Genomic DNA, 24,306 nt, shown 5'->3' with positions numbered 1-24,306 from the left:
CCAGGGGCTGCCTGAAGCACTCTCCCCAAGCTGAGGACATGAAACCTGATGGATTTTAGGACACTGCTGTGTCAGCTCATAAGCTCATGCACTGGGGTTGCCTGGGGCAGCTGCTCACGGGGCAGGAACTGTGCTGGTGGTGGGTCCCTGTGGTCAGTGGGAGCCTGTGGTCCTAAAAACCCCACAGCTGGAAATGCTGTTGCTTGCCCAGCTGCTTTCTGGAAGTAATTCTGGCTGCTGGCTCTCACCTCCCCAGCTTTTTAGCTCTTTTTTTCAAGCTTTTCCTCTTATAAACAGTCTCTTATCCCTTCTTTGGCAATATATTGTCCTGCTGTGTCTGCCATGGATATGCTTGTGCTTCCAAAATAAATAATTGGAAAAAAATGTATCCACTTGACCATTGCCTTTACTTCCAATGTGGGTTTGAGCTGCTTGGAAATGCCTGTTGAAAGCAGAGAAATGGTGCCAAGGTTTTTTTTGTGGCTCCTGCCTCCTGAAGTGTGTGAGGCTGCCCAAACCCAAGTGAATGAGGCATGGATGCAGCGTGGTCCAGGGACTGGATTGGCTTGGAGAATGTCTGCCATCTGCCAGGGATGGGGCCTCCACAGCTTATCTGAGCAACCTGTTCCAATGCCTCAACACTCTCATAGTTAAGAATTTTTTCCTAATATCTAATCTAAACCTCTCTTTCAGTTTAAAGTCTTTTTCCCTTGTCCTGTTACTCACTTGTAAAAAATTCCTCTCCAGCTCTCTTGTAGGCCCCTTTAGGCATAGGAAGGTGCTGTAAATTCTCCCCAGAGCCTTCTCTTCTCTAATCTGAATAATCCCAGTTCTCTCAGCCTGTCTTCATGGAGGGATGTTCCAAACTCCTCCAGGAGTTTGCACCCTTTTGTTTAAAACAAAGCCAGTCACAGGTCCTGACTGACACTTGGAGCTGCCTTGCTTTTGCCAGATACAGTGATGGGCAGAGCTCCAGAGGACTTGTCTCAGCACACATTGAGATATCCAAGTTATGGGTTCAGTGTGCAACCAGAATAGGAATCAGTGCCCAGAGTAAGGTCTGAAAAATAAAACCTCTTAGGAACTGGAAAATGTTCACATCTAGACAGGAATTTGCTCTAGTCTGGTCTTTTTGGTTTTCTTTTTTTTTTTTTTTTTTTTCTTCTTTCTTTTAATTTCTTGATTCTTTAAAGTGAAATATTTGACCATGAAAAATTCATTGCCCTTTAGGTCATCCTGTACCTCAGAGCTGCAGATATGGCAACCTCTGGGTGAGGAGTGAGCCCTTGCTCTGATTTGCTTCTGAAGGGACTGCAGCTAATTTCTGGCACAAATCACAGCACCAGCCATAACCCTGCTGCACAGTGGAATACCTCTTGCAGGAACCACACAAGCAGAGCGGCTGCTTCCCTAGAGCAAGCCCTGCTGAGGGCTCAGCCTGCAGTGACTCTCCAGCATCATTCTGTCCCCTTTGTGTCCCCGCAGGCCCAGCGACCCTGGCGAAGGACGGCGATGAAGCCCCCGGCCCCGGCAGCTGTCGGGGCGCTGCTGGCCCTGGCCCTGCTGGCTCTCACGCACCTGCCCCCGGCCCCGGAGCACTCCCTGCTCCCGCTGCCGGCCTCGGCCCCCCCTGCGCCCCCGAGGGAGGCGGCCGCCCCCATGTCTGCAGGACAGGCCCACAGAAGAGGGCTCCCCGTGCCCCGCACTCGCCCGCAGCAGGAGCAGGCCCCCGGCAGGGGCAGGAGGCTGCGGGGGCTGGAGAGGGACATTCCCCACATTCCCCCTTGGCTCTCTGCCGACGACCTCCAGAAGATGTGGCTGCTGTCCAGCGGGCAGGTGGTCTCCAAATCCCGCGTTCCTGCCCACGGGCAAATCATGCGAGTGAGGCTGCGTGCCGCGGGGGATGATGCCAAGGGAGATGCCGAGGGGGATGTCTCGCCAGCCAGCCCGGAAGGAGACTGCCAGGATGGGCGCTGTGGGCTCATCAAGCGCCCCGGGGACCTGTACGAGGTGCTGGCCTTCCACCTGGACAGGGTGCTGGGGCTGAACCGCAGCCTGCCCGCCGTGGCCCGGCGCTTCAGCAGCCGCCTCCTGCCCTACAGCTACACCGACGGCGCCCTGCGGCCCATCATCTGGTGGGCTCCTGACCTGCAGCACCTGCAGGATGCCAACAATGACCAGAACTCCTGTGCCCTGGGATGGCTGCAGTACCAGGAGATGCTGCAGCCCCACAGACCGATGCCGGTGGACAGGGACATTCCCTGCTCCAGTATCCCACGCAGCGAGTGGAGCCGCCTGGCCCTCTTTGACTTTCTTCTCCAGGTAGGGCTGTGGTGGTTGAGGCCACCTGTCCCATCAGCTGTGGCAGCCGGGTTCCCCTGCAGCTGCACCTCTGTTGTCTGACCATGGTCTCCTGCTCTGTGGGGTCACATCAGGTGTGGTTTCTTGGGATGTATTTTCACTCTTGGGGAGCAGCAGAACTTTGTGCAGAAGCACTTTGGCCTGAGTATGGCCCAAGTTTGGCACTTTCCAGGAAGGTTGTGGTGAGTCTGTCCTTGTGTGGGTGAACTTTCTGCTATTCATTTTGTGCTGACAGAGGCTTGGAACATGCCTAGAGACATCCCTAGGGCATCCCTAGGGATGAGCTGCACGTCTGTCACCAGCCCCATCACATCCAAACTCAGGGATGTGCTGCTGGCATTGGAAATAAGGAGCCATGCCTTGGACAGCACTGCCTTCCTCCTCCTCGGCATTAATAGCACTTAATCTTCTGTCTGGAAAATCATACCCTGCCGCTACGAGGGATTACAACAATATCCCAGAGAGTTATCAGGTCTTGGAGGGCAGCTGTGAGGAGGCAAAAGTGATTTCTGTGGAGAAAAAGAAAGCCTGTTTTGACACCTGGGGGCTGTTTATCAAACAAGAGAAAACTGCCTGAAAGGACAAGTATTAATGCAAATAAAAAAGGGAAGAAAGAAAAAACCCTCAAACTACTAAAATATGTTTTTCTTACTCTCTCTTTTTTTACATCTATGCTGGCAGAGGTGGAGCTGTTCTGGCTGGGCTTGAAAATATTTCAGCTGAAACAACCAGAGAAATGAGAAGATTAACCAACCCTCTTCCCTTCCAAAATACCGCTGAGTGCAGTGGAAAGGCTGAGACTGCAGGAGAAATTATCTAGTTCTAAGGAGGGTTCCTCCTCAAGGGCTGAAGCAGTGCAATGATAAATTCAAGGGCAGTCTACAGGTTCTCCTCAATAATTCTAAAGGAATCCTCCCATGCAGAACAAGTCACATAAAGGTAAAGAGGATATTATAGAAGTGGAGTAGCATCTTTCAGAAATGGCATTAGCAACTCCCACCCTTGCTGGGGAAGGAGAAGTTGGGTGAGTTTTGAGTCCTGTTGTACATTGGCGTTGAAATCTTGGTAGTTTTCTTCGATTTCTCTTAAATTTTGGCTTCTTCTATGTTAATTTCTCTTGGTATTTGCCATAAGGGAACCGCCCATTTTGTGCAAAGTTTTAGTGGGGTCAAAATGCCAGGCCTGGTGGAAAAGGGGCAGCTGCTGATGGCTTTGTCCTGCACTTAAAGATGGCCAAAACCAAATCAACTCTGCAGCCACATCCCTGCCCTGGGACACCCACTTCCCAGCCAAGTGGAGAGCAATAAAATTTTCCCTAGGAGAAGCCATCCCAGGCTGAATTATAACTGGAAAAACCTATCAGATGCAAGGGGATGCCCTAGGATGGGCATAAGAGGGGCTGAAGGTGAGCTTCTGGTAATGTTTGAGCTTGGATGGGGGAAGGTGTGGCTCCTGTATTTGTGTACTAGCAATAATACCAAAATTCCCAAGAATTCGAGCTGTTTAGCCTTCGGAAAGAGGAAATTAATACCAGAAAATTAGGGGAGGGCAGGGGAGGGAGGGCTTGTCAGCATGTCAGGGCACTCTCAGCATCTCCACAGCCATCTGATCCCTCTCCTGGGGCTCCACTTGGACACTTGATCTGGCTCCACCTTGGACTCCTGTGGGTTCAGCACCCACCCACCCTGGTTTCATAGGTGCTCGTGGGTGGGTGAGGGGAGTGCTGAGCCTGTTTAATGTCTAAGTTCTCTCTGGTTGTCTTCACCTTCTGTGCAGCCTGCAAAACAACATAGCAGGTGAGAGAAGCTGGCATGCTGAGCTCTCTAGCAGGCAGACTGAGGAGATGCGAGGAGGAAATGTGATATTTCTTCTGTTTCCATGTGTTTTGTGACAAGAGGCTTGAGCACTTTTTCACTGGAGTGTCTCCCAATGGAGGAATACTGACCTGAGTTCCTCATTAAACCTCAGAAAACAGAGAGGTTTAAGAGGCTCCAGTGTGGGACTAATCCTTCTTCTCAAAGAATTATGAATGGAATGGCCACGGAGATCAAATTTGTGTTTCCCTGCAGCGTCTTCTCCAGTGCTTGGTCAGCGTTTGGGTTCAGACTGAGCTCTGTGGCAAAGCACAGCCTGTAACTGGTAACTTGTGCTAATTACCAGGGCAAAGGGAATAGGCAGCCTCTGTGGCTTCTGTCTCGTTGTCACCTGCAGATCCCTTCTGGATCACCTGAGACCTGCTGCAGCCCTCCCCATGGCTCCAGGAGCCTCTCTGCACCCCGAGCCCTGCCTCCTGGGCTGGCACCAGCAATGCCGAGCAAATCAGTGAGTCGGGCATTTTCATGCTGCAACCAGAAAATAGATTTATTTTCTACTTTATACATATTTTCATATATTTCATATATATTTCATATATTTCATATATATACATGGGGGTTTTTTGTAAACAGGCCTTGAGATCAGGAGGAGGTGAGGCAGCTCCCCTACAGGGTCATGTCAACACACAGCTATGGGGAGGTCTGTTGACAGCCAAGGTCCTGTCTGCCCCACAAATCACCACAGAGGATGTACCAGCTGCTTCTGACAAAGCTGAGGAAGCTCCATAAATACTGAGGCCAGGTCTGGCAGAGACTTATGTCTTTTAAAAGCCCTTCATTCCTCCAAGGGTGTGGTTAAACATTGGAATTTGTCAAGCAGCTCCACGGTTTCTGCAGGGAACTGGGATGCGAAGCAGGAGGTTTGACAGCCTGGACAACATGAAGCCTTAGCAGCACCTGCAAATGATTAAACACAAATGTAGCTGAAACAAGTCACTGTGGCCCAACTTAAATGTCAGGTATGCTCTGCATATTCACAGACTGCTTTTTCCCTTGCCAATACTTTTCCATTCATCTTGCCATTGAGAGCTGCTCAGGTTACCGTAGGGATGGATGAAAGGTTGCATATGTGACAGGAACCAGATGAAACCTTCATACAGAGCACCAGTACTGGGAAAAATAAATTATTTTTGAGGTCTCAGACTCTAGGTTTCCTTGGGTGCTTTGTTGTTTTTTTTATTCATTCATCATCATGTGTGTCTTCATTTCAGCTGGAAGCACAACCCCTTCAGTCTGTGCAGTACAGAATGTGGAGGTAGCAGGTGTCTGCGCTCCATCAGAAAAGCCTGTCACCATCACTTTTGTCATCCCCTTCTTCATGCCAAAGGGGTTTTGCATGTGTGCTTCTACTCCTCTCACTCACCACTGTGTGCAGCTTTTGCATTGCACGTCTCCTAAGGATCCCTAGAAATGTTTCATTTTCCTCTCTACAAGAACAGCTCACAACAGGACCTCTCCATCCCAGGCACATGTCCCTGTTAAGGTCCCCCAATGTCTCCTGCAGGTCCATGACCGCCTGGACCGCTACTGCTGTGGCTTTCAGCCTGATCCCTCTGAGCCCTGCGTGGAGGAGATGCTCCATGAGAAGTGCCGGAATCCAGCAGAGCTGGTCCTGGTCCACATCCTGGTATGTCTCCCTGCTGTCCAAGGGCTGCTCTGGGGCTAACACCTCTAGGGAGGTGTCTGGGAGGCACTTGCAGGGCTGAGGTGGTAGCAAAGGGAGTGTAGGTCCCATGGTGATGCTGAGTCCCTGTTGGGAGGTATGCAGAGGTACGGAGCAACATAGACATTGGCATTTGCATTCCCCCAAATACTCTCAGGCTTTCTTACTGCATTAAAAAGCAGCCTAAACCCTCACACTGGTGACTCTGCACTGGGTGAACTCCTTGCCATCCTGCTGGCAGGTCCAGAGGAGCGCGCCATCCCGCCTGGTGTTCATCGACAACGCGGGCAGGCCGCAGCACCCTGAGGAGAAGCTCAACTTCAGGCTCCTGCAAGGCATAGGCAGGTAGGAATGTGCACGAGCTGAGCAAGGGCTGAGCTGGCACACAGGGGATGTCCAGCAGCCCTGTGTGTGCTCACCTTCTTGCTGCTTCTGGCCTCCCTAACGGGGCATCCCTCTGAATGGGGATGGATGTTCTGGATGTCCCCAGAACAGGGTGGGTGCCTGGGCTCTCAAAAACATCCCACGTGCCCCTGCCCTGAAACTAACTCTTTATTCTGCTCTGGATGGCTGATGGCAGGCTCCAAAGCCTATTTCCCCTCTATAATTGGCAGCTGCACAAAAATAATGAATAATCAGGTATTTCAGCATTTCTTGCGCCATTGCCCATGAGGCATTTTGGCATGCTGGAGGCCTCTTGATTTGGAATTTGTTTGGGTCTGTGTCTGATGGAGCTATCCTGCATGCTCACCAGTTTTAAGCAGAAAGGTCCTCATCCTGTGTAAGCATTTCCTCTTGAAGCATCATTACTCCAGTGCCCCGCTGCTCAGCCTTCCCTGGATAACCCCTTCCCTCCCTGTCTCTGCTCCTCCCTGCAGCTTCCCAGCGGCGGCGGTGGCCAGGCTGCGGTCGGGCAGGTTGCAGAGCCTGCTGCTGCAGTCCCTGCGCCTGGACCGGGAGCTCTGGGAGAGCCAGGGGGGCGCCGAGGGGCTCAGACCCCTGCTCCACACCATTGACAGGCGAGCACAGATCCTGCTGCGTCACATCCAGGAGCACAACCTGACGGTGTTCGAGGACTCGCCGCGCTGAGCCGCCCCCCGGCTGGCTCATGGTGTCCCTGTACATCCCAGCAGCCATGGATGTCCCTCATGCCCTCGGCATGGACGTTATGAGGCTTCACACTGGTGCTTGGCTCTTCACAAGGTGTTTCCCCTCACCTTATAGGATGACCTGGAGAAGCAGATGGAACTACAGGGAGTAGGAAAGATGTGGAGGAGATGCCTCTTAAGACAAGCCACAACTTGAGAAAGGCAACAGTCATCAAGTTATGGTCTCAGCATGGATTTTCAAAGGAAGGGCACATCCATGGGGTTTTTTGGGTGCCTTTACTCACACACAAAGAAACACACAAACAGCAGCTGTGAAAATGGGAGTCTTGGACAGTTGAACAGCTGACAGGGACCCTGGAAAGAGTTAAAGAAGCTGTGGAGGAAGTCACTGGCAGCCTTTCCATGGCTTTTTGATGATGCCTTCGCTATTTCCAAAACATCCTGGACAGAGAGGCAGGAGGAAAGCAGAGGGGAGCTTTCTAAGTGGATTAAACAAAGACAAGACACAAGAGCTGAGCTCTGCCTTTTCTCCTGCACAAGAGGTATGATGTGCCTGGGAAACTGTGAGCCACTGCCTGGAGCTGAGATTAGGCAGGACCTTGAAGCTCAGCAGCACTGGGCAGCAGCTGCCCTCACACAGCCCATGGTACCATCCCCAGTGAGAGCCACATGCTGTGTGCCATGTGCCACGGTCCATGCACGTGCCCTGGTGGGCCTGGGCTCCTGCCAATGCTCTCAGTGTTGGATTTGAAGATTTAAATCTCTCCTTTACTCTTTGCCTTCCCTGTCAGGGGATTAAAGGCAAAACTACCCCACTTCTGAAAAGCACTCCTGGCTGCTCTCCTGGGCACGACTGCATGTAACTCTTCCCCAGGCTTGCAGAAATATGTTTTAACAAAAATGCCAAGCTATTTTAGCACGAGGCAGTCAAGTGCAAAATGGTTTCTGAGCGTGCTGGCACCTCTGGCAGAGCCCATCCTGTTCCTGTCACCCCTCAGGCTCTTTCCCAGCATCCCATTCTGATGAAGCACGGCAGCATCCCAGCTAGGCAGGTCCTCAAGTGTCAGGGCTGAGAGATAATTCAAAACAAAATGAACAGGAGGAAAAGAGATGCAGGGATGGGCTCCACCATTCCCCACAGTGTGTTTCCCAGCTGAGGCATGCAGTCAGTTCCTGGCCTGTGGGTTTATGGTTTGCCACCTGAAGGCTTTTTAAAGGCCTCCATTTCTCCAGTGTAACAAGCAGAGCATCCATTGCTTCAGGCACTCCCAATTCACTTGTCCTTTGGCAAGTCTCAGTGAGACTGGAATAGGCACCCAGCTGCACCATGGTACAGCTGCCCCATTGCAATAGCTTTGGAGAACATGGCCACCATGCAGTGGGAGAGGAAAAGCTGGCTGTGGATACCTTCCCTGCTCCATCCTTCTCAGCACTATGTCAGTTTTAGAGTTTGCTTTAACACTCATGCTGATGAGCACAGGCAATTGCCTTTTTTCCCCTTTTCCCTCTTGCTGAAGAGAGGGTGAAGCGAGACATGGGTGACGTGAATCAACAAGCAAGCACAAGTGCTCTCAGGAAGCATCAGCACTCAGCATCACAGGCACAGCAGCATCCAAAGTGCCATCAGCTTGTTCCTGGAGTCCTGCCCTCCAATTAGCCAGGGAGGGCCTTTCCCTCAGCACTCTCTCCACCCCGTGAATTATCACCCTATTTGCTGTGCCATGAGATGGATGACAGTCATGGAAACCCTGCTAAAGCCTGAATCATGAGGATTTATTACTGGGAGGTGAGCTTAGCTTGTGAGCTTGAAAGAGAGCAAAATAACTCATCCTGGGTCCTATGAAAAGCCATACCCAGGCATGGCTGTATAGGAATAAAGGATTCTAAATGTAACAAAATTAAATCAAAAAATATGCTGGGAAAAAATGTGAGGTAACAAGAGCATTAGTTATGATGTACAGCATTCATCAGAGTCTTGCTTTATCTCATTGAAGTGAGAAATTTCATCAAAGGAGAGGTTTTCATCCCATGTAAACCAAGTTCTCAGCAAGAATCAAGAGACAGGTGGGGCTCTGTGCAGTGGCCAAAGCTGTGGACATTGCTGAGCTGGACCAGCAGCTTTTGCCTTGCCTCTGGTTGCATCTGCTCTACCTTAACATTGCACAAAGTACTGGGGTTTTTTTGCATTTCTTTAGTTGTAATGTGAGTTTGCTAGCTAAACACATGTGAGAACATCTGTAAGCAGTTATACATGTGAATAAAAATCCCTTGTGATTTAACAAAGAGCCATGTATGGATAAATGAGAGAAGCAAAAGCCAAGATCTTGCTGAGACTGATCATTAATCTTCTTTAATTAGTCCATTTTTCCATGGGCTTGCCTATGTAACCAGCACAGGCTCTGAACTGCAGTCATGGCTGTTCAGAGGGATCCTGTGCCCTGCTTGTGCCAGCCTTTACCCTGTCGTGTTGGGTTCTGTTTGCTCCAGCTATCAGTGTGTTGCATTTCCTATGACAAACTTACTGTTATGGTTGTAACTACTTTATAGTTGGAAATATTCCTGTGGGGCCATGCTTGACAAACTAGATTTCATCTGAACAGGGATGCTGTTTTACCAAATTTTACTGCATGCCATCACAGATCGTGTTGGGATGCGGTCACAAAAAACGTTGGTCCAAGCTGGCTGCAGGTTGGCTTTGTCTTTAAGAAGGCAGCAGCAGCTAAGCAAGGGAAAAACCAGTGGAGAGACAAGAGCTCCTTGACAGGGAGTATCCCTGCAGCACCCTTCTGCTCACCCTTGACACCTAGGAATGTGCTTGGAACAGCATTTGGGAGCATGGGCATGCACCTCCACAGAGCTCCAGTGGGAGGGAACTGCTTCATCCCACAGTGATCCGAGCCACACGAGCCTGTTTCACAGCTCTCTGCTGTGCACAGCCTTTCAGCTGGCAGGAAACAGGGCTGGGGCTGGGAAGGCAGGGCCAGATTGGCTCCAGCCCGCCGAGCACACTCACTCTCATGTGCAAACACCCACTGTGTCACTGCTCCTGTGCAGCCCGATCTTCAGCCCCAAAGCTGGTGATCCCTGGCACCCCCAGCAGCCTGATCCAGTGCTTTGCTGGCCTCACCCTCCATAAACGAAATGCCATTTGCTGCACTTAAGGGCCACTTCTTGAGCTGGACACTAAGTAGTCTTTTCTGAGCCCCATGTGGACCTCTCAGAACAGCCCCAGCACTCACTGAGCCCAGCCAGTGGCAGGGGTGACACCAGTGGGGTGGCACTTGGGGGTGAGATGATGAACCACCCTTGTGCTTCCTTCCCCTTGAGGGTGGGTTGTCACAGGCGACACTCAGAGACCCCACAGGGATGTTCTGCAAAACCCACCCAAGCATGCCCGTGCTGCACAGGGGAAGCGTGGGCTGACTGCTGCCTGAAAGGCACAAGCTAGCAAGTAAATCCAAATTCATGGTTAAATCTCTGTATATAAAAATAATCTGGCTTTTAGAAAGCAATTTATTTATTCTTTCAGTACTTACTTAAATATTTATGCAAAAAAGGAGGAAAAAAGTCTGTTCTGACATAGGATTATTGTTGTAGCCACAGTCTTTGAGATTAATGGAAGTAAATTAGCCTGATGTTTTATTTACATCCAGAAAAGCAATAGATAAACTCTCCTTGTGATGGATTTTCTTCATTAGCTGGGCAAACGCCTAAGGTACAGCTCTCGACATTGTTTCTTCCACACAGTTAGACAAACAGTTTATCAAAAGAGTATAAAATTGTCAGGAAAAGGAGCAGATTAATGGCCAGTAAAGTGAAGATCATTGAATTTATGATATAAGTAACAGTATCGCTGGAGCTCAAGAAATGGCTTATTAGATAAGCACCATGTACACACACAGGGAAGTGCTGAGCCCCCCTGGATCTGCCACATTGTCGGCAGCTGCTTCCCAAATCCCAGTGGGGTGGTGTCCACACTGAAGCTTCACCTCCCTCCTCCTTCCCTTCCTGTAGGTTTGGGTTTATTCTGTAGCTCTCTTACACAATATCCTCTCAATTAAAACCCCCTAAGATTTCAGAAATGATAGCTTTTTCTTCATGTCTGTGCTGATGCAACCATTTCTGCAACTTATTTTGGCAATTTTGGCTGCTTTTTACACCAGGGATAATCGTGCCAATATCAGCAACAATGATGCACAGGTCTCATGATTATTTGTAAAAAATCCCCCAGCATTAGCAGCTTATGGATCCCATATGGCTCCTGCAGCAATTACCGCTGCAAGGATAATTACCTGCCAGATAAGGCAAATGGAAGAAAGGAGACAGGGAATGTGGGAGAAACTAAACATTCCCAGGGATGGCAGAGGGGCTGTGCTTGTGGGTTCCTGAGGTCTCTGCCCTGCTAAACATGGGCTCAGGTTTCCAAGCATCAGAAGAGGGGTTTTGGGTACACTGACAACTAAAAACCATGAATTTAGCTGGTGCCATGAATCTTGGTGTCCGAGTGCTGTCTCCAGCAGGTGGCATTGGCTCGACAGGCTGTCTTTTCCCAGGGCTTGCCAAGAGTGTCTTACAAGTTTCATCTCTGGAATGGCAGATTTCAGGCTGCTAAAGCATCATTAAATCCCTAATTCCTTTGCAGCCTAATCTGCCCAGCTGTACTTTATATCTCTTCACCAGCACCACCTTTTCTCCCCCCATTTCTCTCTTTCCTACAAAAATCTAGATTTAGGGAAGCAGAGTGTTATGTTGCAAGCAAGACAGAGCAAGTGGCTGCTTGAAGAACGAAATGCCACAGCATCCAGGGCTCTTCCCAGCCTAGTGTGCACCCAAGTGTGGATTCAGGTGCACAGCAGTCACTGGATTTTTGGATTGAAGGTCTCAAATGGCAGTCAAGTCCAGGAGTTTTTCCCTAGAGCTATGTTGGATAGCTGCTGCTTTGGTAGGATTGTCTCTGTTCCAGAGAACTTGTAAAGTTCAGGGCATTTTGAATGGGCCCTGCAGCTGCCCCTGGGATGGATTTTAAAGGGATACATCTGCTAGAGCTGTGTGCATCCGACTGGCAGACAACACAAATCCAGCCATGCTCTGGGGCTTTGGAACCCACTGGTTTGTAAGCAAGGCAAGCCAAAGATGGGAACAGCCTTTCCCAACAGGAGTAGTTTTCTACCCCCAGACTATCACCATGGCATCCTTGGGAATTTCCCTGAGTTTTTGCTTCACTCCTGACTGAAGGACCTGCCTCACATTTCCTCCTCTTCTGAGCTGAGCCAGTTTTTATTCCCTTGGGCCCCACCCAGCATCCCTAGAGATGCTGACTCCATGGTGCTGCTGGCCAGGCTCTCTGCTTGAGCAGGTGTGGCACCACCTCTTCCAGTCCAGCTTTTTGAGTGAATTTTGCTCCCTTGGATTTAATGTTTGGCTGTATCTAAGCAGGAATGTTGTTTTTATTGAGGGTGAGGTGAGTGGATAGAGTGGTACAGGCTACACTGTAAATGTTGCTGTACTTTTGCATGTATTTGTTTTTAATTTCCCATTCTAGGCATCTGGGAAAGCTTGGAGTAAGCAAAGCGTGTTACATCCCAGGGCTCTTTATGTACATAAACAATTGGAGGTTTATTGCTTTGACCTTCCCTGAAACAAGTTCTTGGCTCCTCTGAGTTAAGTCTTGGGCAAATAAAAGGGATCTAATAAGCTGAGCTGCAGATTTGGGCTTCTAGGAAGTACATCTAGGTGCCAACAAGATACCAGGAGGCTGAGATTTGCCACAAATGGGACAAATCTTTTTAATGGCTTTTGTTCAGTTCACCAGGGTCTGCCAGCTCTGCTCCTTGCCAACAGTAAATAGTCTGGAAGCAGGGAATTGGTGATTATATTAAATTTAAGGCAATTCAGCATGGTTTTACTTGATTTGGAGTGTGGGGGAGAGGTGGCACAACATCTTTGCACAGAATGGACAGGTTAGGTCAGACACTTTATTGTCTGAGCATGAAACATTGCATCACGTGGAAAGAGCCTTAATTAGGTGTTCAGGAAGAGTTCATCCTGCCCATTTGAGAAAAGGTGTGAGCTAAGAGGGCAGAGATCAAAGGCTTCCACCGAAGGCCAGAGCAATTTGCTGAGGAGCTTAACTGGAGGGCTAAGTGCCTGTGCAGGGGCATCAAATCAGCTGCAGCTCTTCCTTGCCTTTAGTTTTACTCCTCTTCCAGAAACAGGAAAGAACCAATGTGTGGGAGGCATCTCTACTTCAGCTTGGCCTTTTCAAGCCTTTTCAGGCCTGATCACAGTTCAAGAAGTGGGGGGAAAAAGCTCCAAAAAGGCACAGCCATCCTTCTGTGGGGACAGCCCCTGGGTGGGCAATGTGGCTTCACATCCTGGGGCTCAGCTCCAGCCTGGCCCCAGGCTGTGCACAGGGAAAACCTGCTCAGTCCTTCCCTGCCTCTCCCTCCTGGTGATGCTTTTGCATCACTCACCCTTCTAAAAGATCTCATCTTCCTGAGGCATTTTGATTGCTCTAGGTAGACACTGCCTTCTTTGCCTGCAGCGTTATCCCTTCCCTGTCCCTGCCTGCTGGAGCTGCCTCTTGCACGCTCCACAAAGCAGCCAGGCACTGCCCTCTCTTTTAGTTGCTTTTGCCCACCTCCTTACAGTAGCTTTAGGGGAGGTGGGGCAGGGGAAGGGCTTGGAAATAAGGAACATTTGGATGCAGAGAGGCAGGGGAGGGAGGGTAAGCAGGTACCTTGCTGGCTTGGTGGGAGCAGATGTGTCAGTGCAGGCACCTGCATGGATATGGACAATAATTTCTCTGTCTTTGCAGAGCTATGGCCTTGAAGTTTGCCTCTTTTATTCTGTAGGGACCACTGACTGCAGAAAACAGATGCCATCTGTCCACCGTGCCTTGTAAATCAGATTTTAATCATCTCAGGGAGAGCTCTGTCTCCAGCTGAGTGCTGCAAACCAGGTCTGCAGGAGTTACTCTGCAAAATTTACATTTCTGAGATAGGTTAGTGATTAGGGCTCCAGCTTCATACCAGGGAGGCAGAAATCCAATTTCTTCCCCTCTCACAGATTTCCTGGCTGTGGGTGGAAAATAGCTTAGGCCATGGCTGAATTGATCAGGAAAGTGCAGGTCTGTTTCTCACCTCCCAGCTGACCTCCCTCCCCAGCACGCTGACTCTACAGCATATCTGCATCCACAGTGGGCACAGAGGCTCCCACAATGAAGGACACCCCTGAGCCAGGACCAAGAGAGGCACCTCCAAGATCCAGTTTTGCTCCATGAAAACTGAAGGCACAGACTGCAGAGGTGCTGGTGTTGGAGTCACTGTCTCCTCCAGCAGTGCCTGATTCCCAGCTTGTCTTGTGGATAACATGTTTGTTCCAAGGGCTGCTGCACTAGGTTGCAGTGGGCAGTGGGGGAGAGAGCCAGGGAGGGAAATGGCACAAGATCTGACTCTGTCTGGTCTTGTACAGCCCTTACACAGGTCTGTAAGGCAAACTGGGTGTTCCTACAACAATAAAAGTGCACTGGAGGATGGCCACAAGCACAGGTGAGCTGTCCTTGTCCCTTTTTTCAAATCATTATATATTGCAAAATCATTGCAGGTATTACAGGGAGGCTGCAAAGCAACCTCTTTGTGAGTAAAGAATCAATAATTTGTTTTCTTCTTCCTTATATGAAAACAATACCATAAAATCATGTTGGTTTATTAAAAAGGCAATAAACTTTGAGCACAAATGGCAAGGCTGATCACAGCCTGTCCTTGGGGAGATACAGCTCTTTTGTGCATGGCCTCTGGGGACTTATTTTACAAAAAAGAGCTTAGCAAAGCCTCTAAAAACATGGTTATTTATTGGTTGGCATTGCCAAGTTCTGACCCCGAGGAACTCACAGGGGCAGAGCAAACAGAGCCCATTGTTACCTGCTGGAAGCTTTGAAAGAAACCTCTGCCTCTTCTCCTCCATCCTCAAAAAGGAGATTTGCCAGGCAGGATGGCTCCTCACAGCTGTCCCAGGCCACTCACCTCTGCCATTTTACACAGAAGAAGTGCACCCCCCCGGCTGTGTATCACCACATCACAAGAGGGTGGTTACAGCAGTCAGAGCCTGGGACGAGTCAAGTCCTGTCAGTTCAGCAAACCCCAAATCTAATGGTTATAATGATGCCACTGTTAATTTTTGAATGTGATGCCATTAGAGTTTAAGCTCTTGCAAGGGTGCAGGAGAAGAAGGGTGCCTCCTGTCAGCATTTTCTGACGTGGGGCAGAAGCAAACCTGCATCCTTGCTTCACATGAGTGGGGGCAGCCATCATTCATTTTGCAAAAAATCTCTTTTCTCCCCACCTCTGCAGTGCAGTGGAGATTGCAGCTGGGCCACACATTGATGAACTGGATGGGGTGAGGGCACAAAGGCAGCATGGCTTGTGTGGAAACCATTTAATGGGGAACCAGTAAAGGAAATGCCCCCTTGTCCCCCACCTTCCTGCCCCTTACACACCCTCAGGGACTTGTTCTGTATGAAATCTCCATGGAGGAGCTTTGGCTGGAGCTCTCTAAAGGTTTGGCCATGAGGCTGGTGTGAGGTGTCTGATGAGCAAATTCTGGAACTAAGGGCATCCAAGCTTAATTGTAAAAATGGGCTAAGAAGGGGAAGTGTGGTACCCAGCTAATGGGGAGAGCCCAGGCTCCACTCCATAAGCCCCCCCACAGTGCTGGGATTCATTTTAATCAGCACTTAGAGAGGAAGAGAAAATATTCCCCATCTTTTTTCATTAAAGATTAAATAATTCATTCAGCCAACACCCTAATGAGGCACCAACAGACATGTAATGAATAAATATTTTAAAAACAGTTAACTTAAACATTAAAAACCACCCCCATCTCTGTTGTGTAGGTAGTGTTTGGGGAACTAGGCTGGAGTGGGGAGGAGGTGGAACAGCCCCTTTCCAGAAGAGCAAAGGAGACTGCAGATTAAACCAATTCTTGAGCTGTTTTATAATGAGCCTGCTGCAGCTTTTCCAGGTGAATCAAATAAATGAAAATCCTTGGGCAAAACAAATATTTCCATTCAAGTCCTGTCGTCTTCCTATTCCCTAATCTTCCCTCCAAATCCTTATTCCTGACCCAGATGCTCAGCCCAGTCTCAGTTATGAGGATGCTGGGACTGAGGGGTCACACCTATTTCCAGGTGAGTCTGTGTTGTCTGGAGCATGTTGGAACCATCACCTTACTGGTGGTTCATCACCTCCCTGGAGCCCAGGGAGCCCTCACCAAGGCTGGCTTTGTGCTACATCCCCCCAAGAGATTCTGCACTTGTGGTCCTTCTCACAAGCACCATGATTTCTGCTTTCTTTCTTTCTTCCTCTGCAAAGGAAGAGAATTTAAATATTAAATCCCACTGGGAAATTAAAAAATCATAGGTCCCTTGAGACACAAATACAGCTAAACCAAACTGCACGAGCAGGGAAACAGATTTTCTACATGTTGGGGGAAGCTTGGCAGGTAGGAAAATATTTCTCAGCTGAACACTCTCCCTCTGGTTTGGATTAATAGCTGGGGTCCAACTTCACTACTCCCATAACAAATAAATCTTAAACAGTAACTAGCCCGAGAGAAGAAGTAACTGCTGGATGTCTTTCCAATGCTGTATTTTGTTCCTCTGTAAAGCACTCCTCTTTTAAAAGCTCTCTGGCTCTTCACTGCTTATTTTCCTTGGATTTTATAGAGATGTTGGCACCAAACACATGCACACAACTAAACTTCCAGGTGGCAACATACACAGAATACATGTAGCAAAAAGTCCAAGGCAAGACGTTCCCAGCAAAACAATGTTTGATTTATTGCTTCTGAATTATCCATGAGGAGATCCAGACTTTTTTTTTTAACCTATTCAGCTACCAGTCAAAATTATTTGACACTCTGCAAGATCCCTCCACCAGTGTCCACAGCCCCTCTGCAACGTCTCTGTCACAGGCTTCTCCTGCCCAAGGGGATGGAGGTTTGCATGGTGTTTTCCCCATGGTTTTGGAATCTTCTCCAGCTGCAGAGAGCACCCTGCACTGAGATTAAGTTGCCATTGTGCTGGAGCACTGGGGGAAGTTATTAAACAAGAGCTCAATGTATCATTTGTACTTCTCTTAAACTAATAAACCATAGATGTTCCCTTCATAGGTAAGGGAACAGCTAATAAAACACTCACAAGCTCTGTCTTTCGACCCCAATAAAATCCCAGCCAGATGCCAAAGAAATCCTTAAACCCAAGCATTGAACTCGACGTTGAAATATCAGCCCCAAACGTGAGAGGAATATGTCCATTTCCTCAATGTGCCTGGGAAGAGCCAGGGTTTGAAGGGCTTAACCTTTCACTTTTGTTATCGGGTAGAACAAAACATTTCACCTAAAACCTGGTAGTCATAAATCAGGTCTTTGAATGCCTGCAGAGAAGTCCTCGAGCAGTTCTCAGCTCCAGGTGTGGAATGAGTTTGGACAGACTTTTATCTCCATTTTAGCAAAACAGAGCAAAACCGGTTATACTCCACAATTTTTTTTGCAGTCTCCTCAAAGAAAACCCTTAATCAGGTGTCTTTTTTTATTCATTGCACTATCTCTGAGAATGGGAGGAAAGAAGGATAATAAAGGGGAACATAAGTGGCAGCACTGAGACAACCGTCTTGTGTAGCAGAGGTCCTCTCTCTGGGTAGAGAGCTTGAAACAACTCTGATAAATGAAGGAAAGCAAGGCCAGGAGACCTGGTTCTCCATGATCCTTTGACTTGGCCAAGAAACAGTGGAAGAGGACAGGGAAGCTGCCATCAATGCAGAGAGGCTTTAATCCCACTTTTGCAAAGAGTCCAAGAGCAAACTCCTGAGGTGGGAGGTGACACACCAGTCCCATCCAGACCTGGCAAAGCCTGGCCTTGCACCATTGGTGCAAGCCCACTCGGTCCTTTCTCTGGCTTGCTGCTCCTCTGCTGGCACCAGGGGAGTGGCTGATGGGAGCTGGCAGGAGCCTGGGCACGTGTTTGAAAGCCAGAGAGAAACGGGAAAGATGTGGCATTAATTAGGATGGCTTGGGACCAGCTGGAACTGTCAGAGTGAGTTAACTGAGGAGAAAATGGCCCACAGCTCAGGGACGGGGAGACCTGGTGGGCTTGGCAGGGGACACCAGATGAAAACCACCACCATGTGCCAACCCCCTGCTCTTTCCCAGCCTCAGCCCTGGAGCATCACCCTGGTGTCACCACGGATGCAGCTTGGATGTTGGGAAAACAGAGTGAGCCCACTGTCAGCAGCATTCTCTTTTGAAGCCTGCCATCACATGTGGGATCCCACTCTGGCAGAGTTTGAGCTGCCCTGTTAGCTAAACTGGGAAATTATTTACCCCGAGCCACACCTCCAGGTGAACAATGGCAATGCCTGGTCTTAAGTAACTAAATCAAGGTCAGGGAAGTAGTCAGGAGCCTCATTGCTTGGTGTGCTGTAGGACCATGGCTTACAGCAGGCAGCATGTTGAAATTAACACTTTACATTGACGTCTGAAATATTTGGAGCTCTTGGCAGCTGGAGAGCTGGGCTGAGGTAGCAGCAGGTGCACAGCAGGTGGGTGTAGAGGTACCAGTGTGGTTATTTAGATGCTTTAAATGGAAACAGACAAAACATTTTAAAATAAATTGCACTGGGATTATGCTTACTGTTGCCTCTGCTTCAAGCTGCAGGTTTGCAATCAGTTTGCATTTATGGGTAGTTTACATTTTTAAAGCGTTTCAAAGCACTCCAGCCTAAAAACATGCATTTCCAGCCTGTTTGGATTCCGTGCAGAGGAACAGGTTTCCCTGTGAGTCAGGCAGCTTCAGAGTTCAACAATAAATGGATCCCTTTTACAGTGACAGTCAGACTTCCCCTGCTGCTGTATCTCCGTGCAAAGGCAGGCAGGCTCCCAGGGCAGTGCAGGTGGCTGCAGCCCCCGCTGGGGCAGAGCCCCAGCAAAGGTGGCTGTGCCTGCAGTGCTGCACATGGAGCTCCATGTTGGTCCCTTTCCTGGGAAGCCGTGACATTCAAGGGCCTGATTTTTGTTTATTCTGCTGCAACCTGTGTGGTTGTTTACATGAAGGCAAAGGGTATGAAGAAAGCTATCAGAGCAGAACAGGGATAAAAAGGGAAAAGCTCCATGCACTGACGGCACCTGGCTGTGTTCAGGCATGTTTGCTTGCTCCTGAAGCTGTTGATCACCTGATGGTGTCGGGACCCAGGACATTCCTCTGGCTGCCCTGGGTGATTCGAGACCCTGGCAGGGGGCTCAGAGACCTTGGCACGGAGTCAAACACACCTGTGCCTTCTATCTCAGCCCATGGAAAAAATTACCAACTTTGTGAGAAGATTTACAAGCCACAAGAGTTTGAGTAGAATGGTAGTTAATTTGTCACAGGGTGAAAAAGTAGAATTTTGGGGTTTTAGAATGGGGGTTCAAGAAGCAAGATGGAGGAATCTGGGTGTGTCCTGTCCTTCCTCTTGCTTCTTCTTGCCCTCCATCTTCTGCTGTGATGGTGGCACTTTTGGATTGGTTTAGAGCAGAGGCAAACTGTCTAACGTAGGTGATAGGTATTGGAAAATTATTGTAATTAAAGCACACATAGTTTGTAGTATAAAAAGTTAACACGACCCCAAGGGCAGTCACTGTGCCCCAACCCAACCTGCTGGACAGATCTCAGCAGGTCAGAGAAAGAATGTAATAGATAAGAAGAAATAAACAACCTTGAAAAGCAGAACCAACGAATCTTGACTTCTTCTCTGGTTGCAGAGCTGAGGAAAAAAAGACTTTCTAATACCTCAGGGGTCATCTCAACCACAGAAACCTGAGATAATGGTGATCTGACCTTCCTACAAATCATGGGGATTTGCTGTAAGATACTCTTTAATTCCACCAAGCAGAGAGGGTTTCCAGGCAAATGGCTTGTCTGGCCTGGAGCAGCACAAACCAAGGTGCACTACTGCTCCACATGGGTCATCTTGTGGGTCTTGGTTTCCCCTGAAATGTTACTGACTTGAAACAAAACTGAGAAAGCAGAGCCAAAACTCTTGCCTGGAACTGTGCAACTTATTTGTTTGTGGTGCTTACCTAAGTGGCCCTCACCTGAGCTACTGGTGAGGATGCATCAAACTGGATAAGGTGTACTCTGCTGGTCAGAGTTTCCCCAAACACGGGCTGTAAGAAATACGGGTTGTTTTGGTTTTTTTCCTGAGGAGAACACTCAGATTAGGTCCTTGCTCAGAAAGGTGATGACATCTAAAAGGGAAAGGTGCAATGTAGAGAATGAAGCTAATTGCTTTTTGGTAGTTTTCTTCCTGCCTACCAGCTTTCTGGGACAATTTTTGGGAGGAAATGGCTGCCCTGACACTTCCACTGCAAATTCTGCACTGCAGAAAGGCACTATCAGGTCAGCCCCACCAATTTCTCAGCCCTTCCTCTAGCCTGAGAAAAGGAAAATGGCATAAATAAACCACTGTCTAATCATAACCCCCTCTCTAGACCCTAATCAATTGTTGAAAATTGTGTCAAAACCAGTTTTGAGTGGAAAGATAGCTCTGGAATTTATGTATTTCATCAAAAATTCTCCCTAATAGAATTTTGTTCTTTTGTTTTGCTTGGTTTGGTTTTGTCTGTTTGGTTTTGGGGTGGGTTGTTGGGTTTTTTTGTTTTTTTTTTTTTTTTTTTTTTGTTTTTTTTTTTTTTTTTTGTGGGATTTTTTTTTTTTTTTTTTTTTTTGTGGAGGAAGGAGAAGTTGTCAGAGAAACAAAATGTTTCTCACAAAAGCAGTTGGGACATGCAACTGTGGTGTTTGGCCCTTTGGAGCTGCAGCAGCAATGTGTCTTTGTCCTCTTTCTCCAAGGACAAGCATCTTCCAGGCATCAGCAATAACCAGAGGATGTTCTACAGAGTCACCCCCTGCCCAAAATTTAGCAAGTGAGAGGTGGGAAAAGAGCAAGAAGCCAAAGCGTCTGAAGCTCTCACTCCCAGACAACTGAATCCCATTCTTCCCCCTAAGCAAACATTTCTAATCGCTCCTCTGAAGCACTATCACCATCCTGAGGAAGGAATTTGGAGGAAGAAGAAAGGAAAGAGATTTTTCACAGCTGTCTGGCTCTGAAACTGACAAGAATTAATGTGTGGAGGAAAGCACCTTTCTCTGTCAGAGGGAAAGAGATGAAAAAGAATGCTTATGAAAGATGGAGGGCAGCACTCATCTTCCATTGTCCTGCAGAAGCACTGCTGCCAGGGGCTTCCTGGCCACAGCTGGAGACACACAGGTGTTTGCTCATGGAGCTCTCCCCCTGCTCCCCTCCGCATAAAGCCCAGCTCAAATTTTTCATCTTCCAATGGCAAAACAGAAGATGGAATCTAGAGAAGAGCAAATAAAAAAGACAAAGTAATGGAGAATTATATAAATCCTTGAAACAGAGGAGCAGGATGAGGATGAGGACTTGTACAAACAGAAAATCTTGGAGTCCCATGCTAAAACAAAGGCTTTGATCTACAGTCCTCCACTGGTGTCTCACCTATAAAATAGAGATCTTCCAGTAATTCACTCCAGATTGCTCCCCCACATGCCACCCCCTTCACCTCCATGTTTCTTGGTGTGAGAATCCCATGAAAAACCAGACACATTTCATGAAAACCTCAGCCAGATGGCCACCAGTGCCTGTACCCCTCTGGGCAGCTTGAGCAGCAGCCTGAGGCGGTGTCTCCTCACCCAGGTCTGTCACACCTTGCCACCCACACAAGCAAACCTGCCCCTGGGGCTGGCAGGTGGGGAAAGGCAGTACCCAGCTCTGGCTGGGGTGAAATCACCGCAAATCAGGAGATCCATGGGAGCCCAGAGAGCAGCTGCTGCCCCAGTACCTACTTGTGGACAGCCACAGGGCCCTGGCAGGTTTTTGTCAGGCAGACTGAAGAAGCAGGAGGAATTGACTCATCACAAAAGCATCACACTGCTAGCAACATCCACAGGATAACACTGCTGGAAACCCACAGTGGGAAAACAGCAATGCTGCTGGGCTTGGAATGCCTGCAGACTGTCCCACCTCCATCCACACGCTGGCTGGCTATTGCTAGAGGCCAGGATAACACTAAAGCAAGGAGAGACAAAGGAGCAGGGAGTCCCTAGGGCAGGGAACAGAGATGTTACCCTGAGTGGATCTGTTGTGGATGCTGCATTATGCATCCAGGGACACCAGAAGGGAAATCAGGCAATTGGAGCGAGCTGTTTGAATGCACACCCAGCAAAGGGAAACTCAATGAAATTTTAAAGGCAGCACGTTTGAAAATGGCAGGACTAAGCAGCATTTAAAGGTGGAGACCGTTGCCAAGTTATTTCGAGCAAACAGGAGGCTATTCCATGCATCTGTCTGAACGTGCCAACAATTAATTTAGTAATCAGCATGTTCTGAAGGGATGACTTGAGAAGGTGACAAGCAGGGCTAGGCCCTCAATCAGAGTAAATTCAGCATGGCTCTCTGTGCTGCAGCCAGCCCCATGCCAGCAGAGGGGTTGGCTGAAAGCCCCTCGGGAGGGACACACTGGGGGAGGTGACTGCTCTTACATAAGGACAGTGATGTGCCTCACACACGTGCAGATGGTGATGCTTCTCATACCACCCACAGCACAGATGGACTGTCAGTCATCACACTGAAAGCCATTCCAAGAGTGTGCCTACCCCAAGTCCAGCAGGGGAAAATTAAGTGCTCTTTTATCCACTAAACCAATCCTACCTTACACCAGCATAGACAGCAGAAGCAAAAATATGACAGAAATAAGTCTGCTATTTATACAGCTCAGCAGAGGAGATACAGCAATAAAGATGCTGAAGTCACTGTTTTGTTCAATGCAAATTAAATGATGGTGTGCTTATAGAGCTCCTGTCACCCAGGGGTCCCAGACAGCAGCAACCTCCTTGCTGTGGAGTTGGACCAATCCCTGCACTGAGGAGGCTAAATCTTGTGTCAGGGCCCTTGCCAGTCCCCCTGCAGCAAATGTGCCTCTGCCTCAGAGCCATCTACACCAACAGCCTACAGGGTGTTGAAATTAATCATATCCCGAGTGTCTTCACTTAATTTGGGTCCTGTGAGGTGTTGGTGTCTTGGGACAAGAGACATCCACAGATCCCAGAGCGCTGGACATGCAAAGCCCTAAGAGATGGAGGCAAAAAAGTGGCTTAAAATGGAAGAAAGAATAAAAATTTTAAAAATCAACAGACAGCTTTAACAAATAATCCTGTCATACATTTACCTTGAGTAATGTATTTAGCTCTTAGAGATTGAGGTGATAAAGCCAAAAAAGGAACTTTGCAAAGTCCCAAGTTACTCTTAGGAGTTATCATTTCCTTAAGAAAAGGATCTGTCAGAAAGGAATCAGGGGAGGGGAGAGGAAGAAGACAGAAACATCTCAATTTGAACGCTGCAGACCCAAGTATTTTAACTACCTCCAGTCACCTTCTGGAGCTGTAAAACCCACCCTGGGTGACCAACCTGGGCTGCAACCAGCCCATGGAGGCATTACCAGCAACCTGCAGCTCCTGCTGCAACACCTCACGGGTCCAAGCCCTCCATTCAGCTCCTCTCCATGCTCACACATGCCAGTAAGAGCCTCCCACAGCTTCTGGCTGGTGCTTGCACTCGGGCTATTTAGAAGAAGATATGAAACTGCATCTGGAGGAAACCTTCCTGGATGATCCATCTCTGCAAGCACGGACAAGGCCAGCAGCAGTGAGTTCAAGACCAGCATCCTGCACTGCCCCCAAAGGATTCTGGATTTAATCTCAGCTACAATTTAATTTTAATCTACTATTTAATCCCAGATCTTCTTCCAGGACAGCATGGACAGACAGCACCGGAGAGCATAATGTATTCCCTTTGGGAGCAGAACCAAATGATGCAGCAGTAGAAGTTCCAAGTCTCTTGCACAAAGCAACTTGTCAAAAGGAGCCCCACAAGCTCACCCAACGAAAAAAACACACTAATCCAGCTTCAGTCCTGCCTTCCTGCACACGAGAGAGATGCAGCCTCAGCCCCTGTGCACAGAGAGCCTGCATTCACCATAGGACAGAACTTTAAATGATGCCAGGCAAACATTCCTTCCGATCCATCAAAAAGTGGCATTGACAGAGAGGAGCAAGGGAAACAAAGAGCCCATGGGACAGGGGAGGCCTGGGCCTAAGAAATGGAATGGGCCTGCAAAGCGCTGATGGCAAACTTATTAAAAAGAAAGAAAATTTACTCTGGAAAGCTGCCAGCACTCCAGAGCAGTT

The 24,306-nt window shown here is 48.7% G+C and overlaps 1 protein-coding gene across 1 annotated transcript; it reads left to right on the top strand.

The window, feature by feature from the left end:
• The first annotated feature begins 1,512 nt into the window (after positions 1 to 1,512).
• On the top strand, positions 1,513 to 6,987 carry GASK1A (golgi associated kinase 1A). Its single transcript, XM_059493518.1, has 4 exons — positions 1,513 to 2,322; positions 5,740 to 5,862; positions 6,140 to 6,243; positions 6,777 to 6,987. Exons 1-4 carry the CDS (start codon positions 1,513 to 1,515, stop codon positions 6,985 to 6,987), a joined length of 1,248 nt encoding a protein of 415 aa, XP_059349501.1.
• Positions 6,988 to 24,306: the final 17,319 nt, after the last annotated feature.

This window comes from Ammospiza nelsoni, chromosome 1, assembly GCF_027579445.1.
Source record: "Ammospiza nelsoni isolate bAmmNel1 chromosome 1, bAmmNel1.pri, whole genome shotgun sequence".
Classification (NCBI taxonomy): domain Eukaryota; kingdom Metazoa; phylum Chordata; class Aves; order Passeriformes; family Passerellidae; genus Ammospiza; species Ammospiza nelsoni.
The sequence above is the reverse complement of the archived record's forward strand: the minus strand, read 5'-3'. Positions and strand labels throughout refer to the sequence as shown.

Coding starts and splice junctions, on each gene's coding strand:
- GASK1A (XM_059493518.1), top strand. CDS start 1,513: ATGAAGCCCCCGGCCCCGGCAGCTGTCGGGGCGCTGCTGGCCCTGGCC. Junction 5,863..6,139: donor TGGTCCTGGTCCACATCCTG/GTATGTCTCCCT, acceptor TCCTGCTGGCAG/GTCCAGAGGAGCGCGCCATC. Junction 6,244..6,776: donor CTCCTGCAAGGCATAGGCAG/GTAGGAATGTGC, acceptor TCCTCCCTGCAG/CTTCCCAGCGGCGGCGGTGG.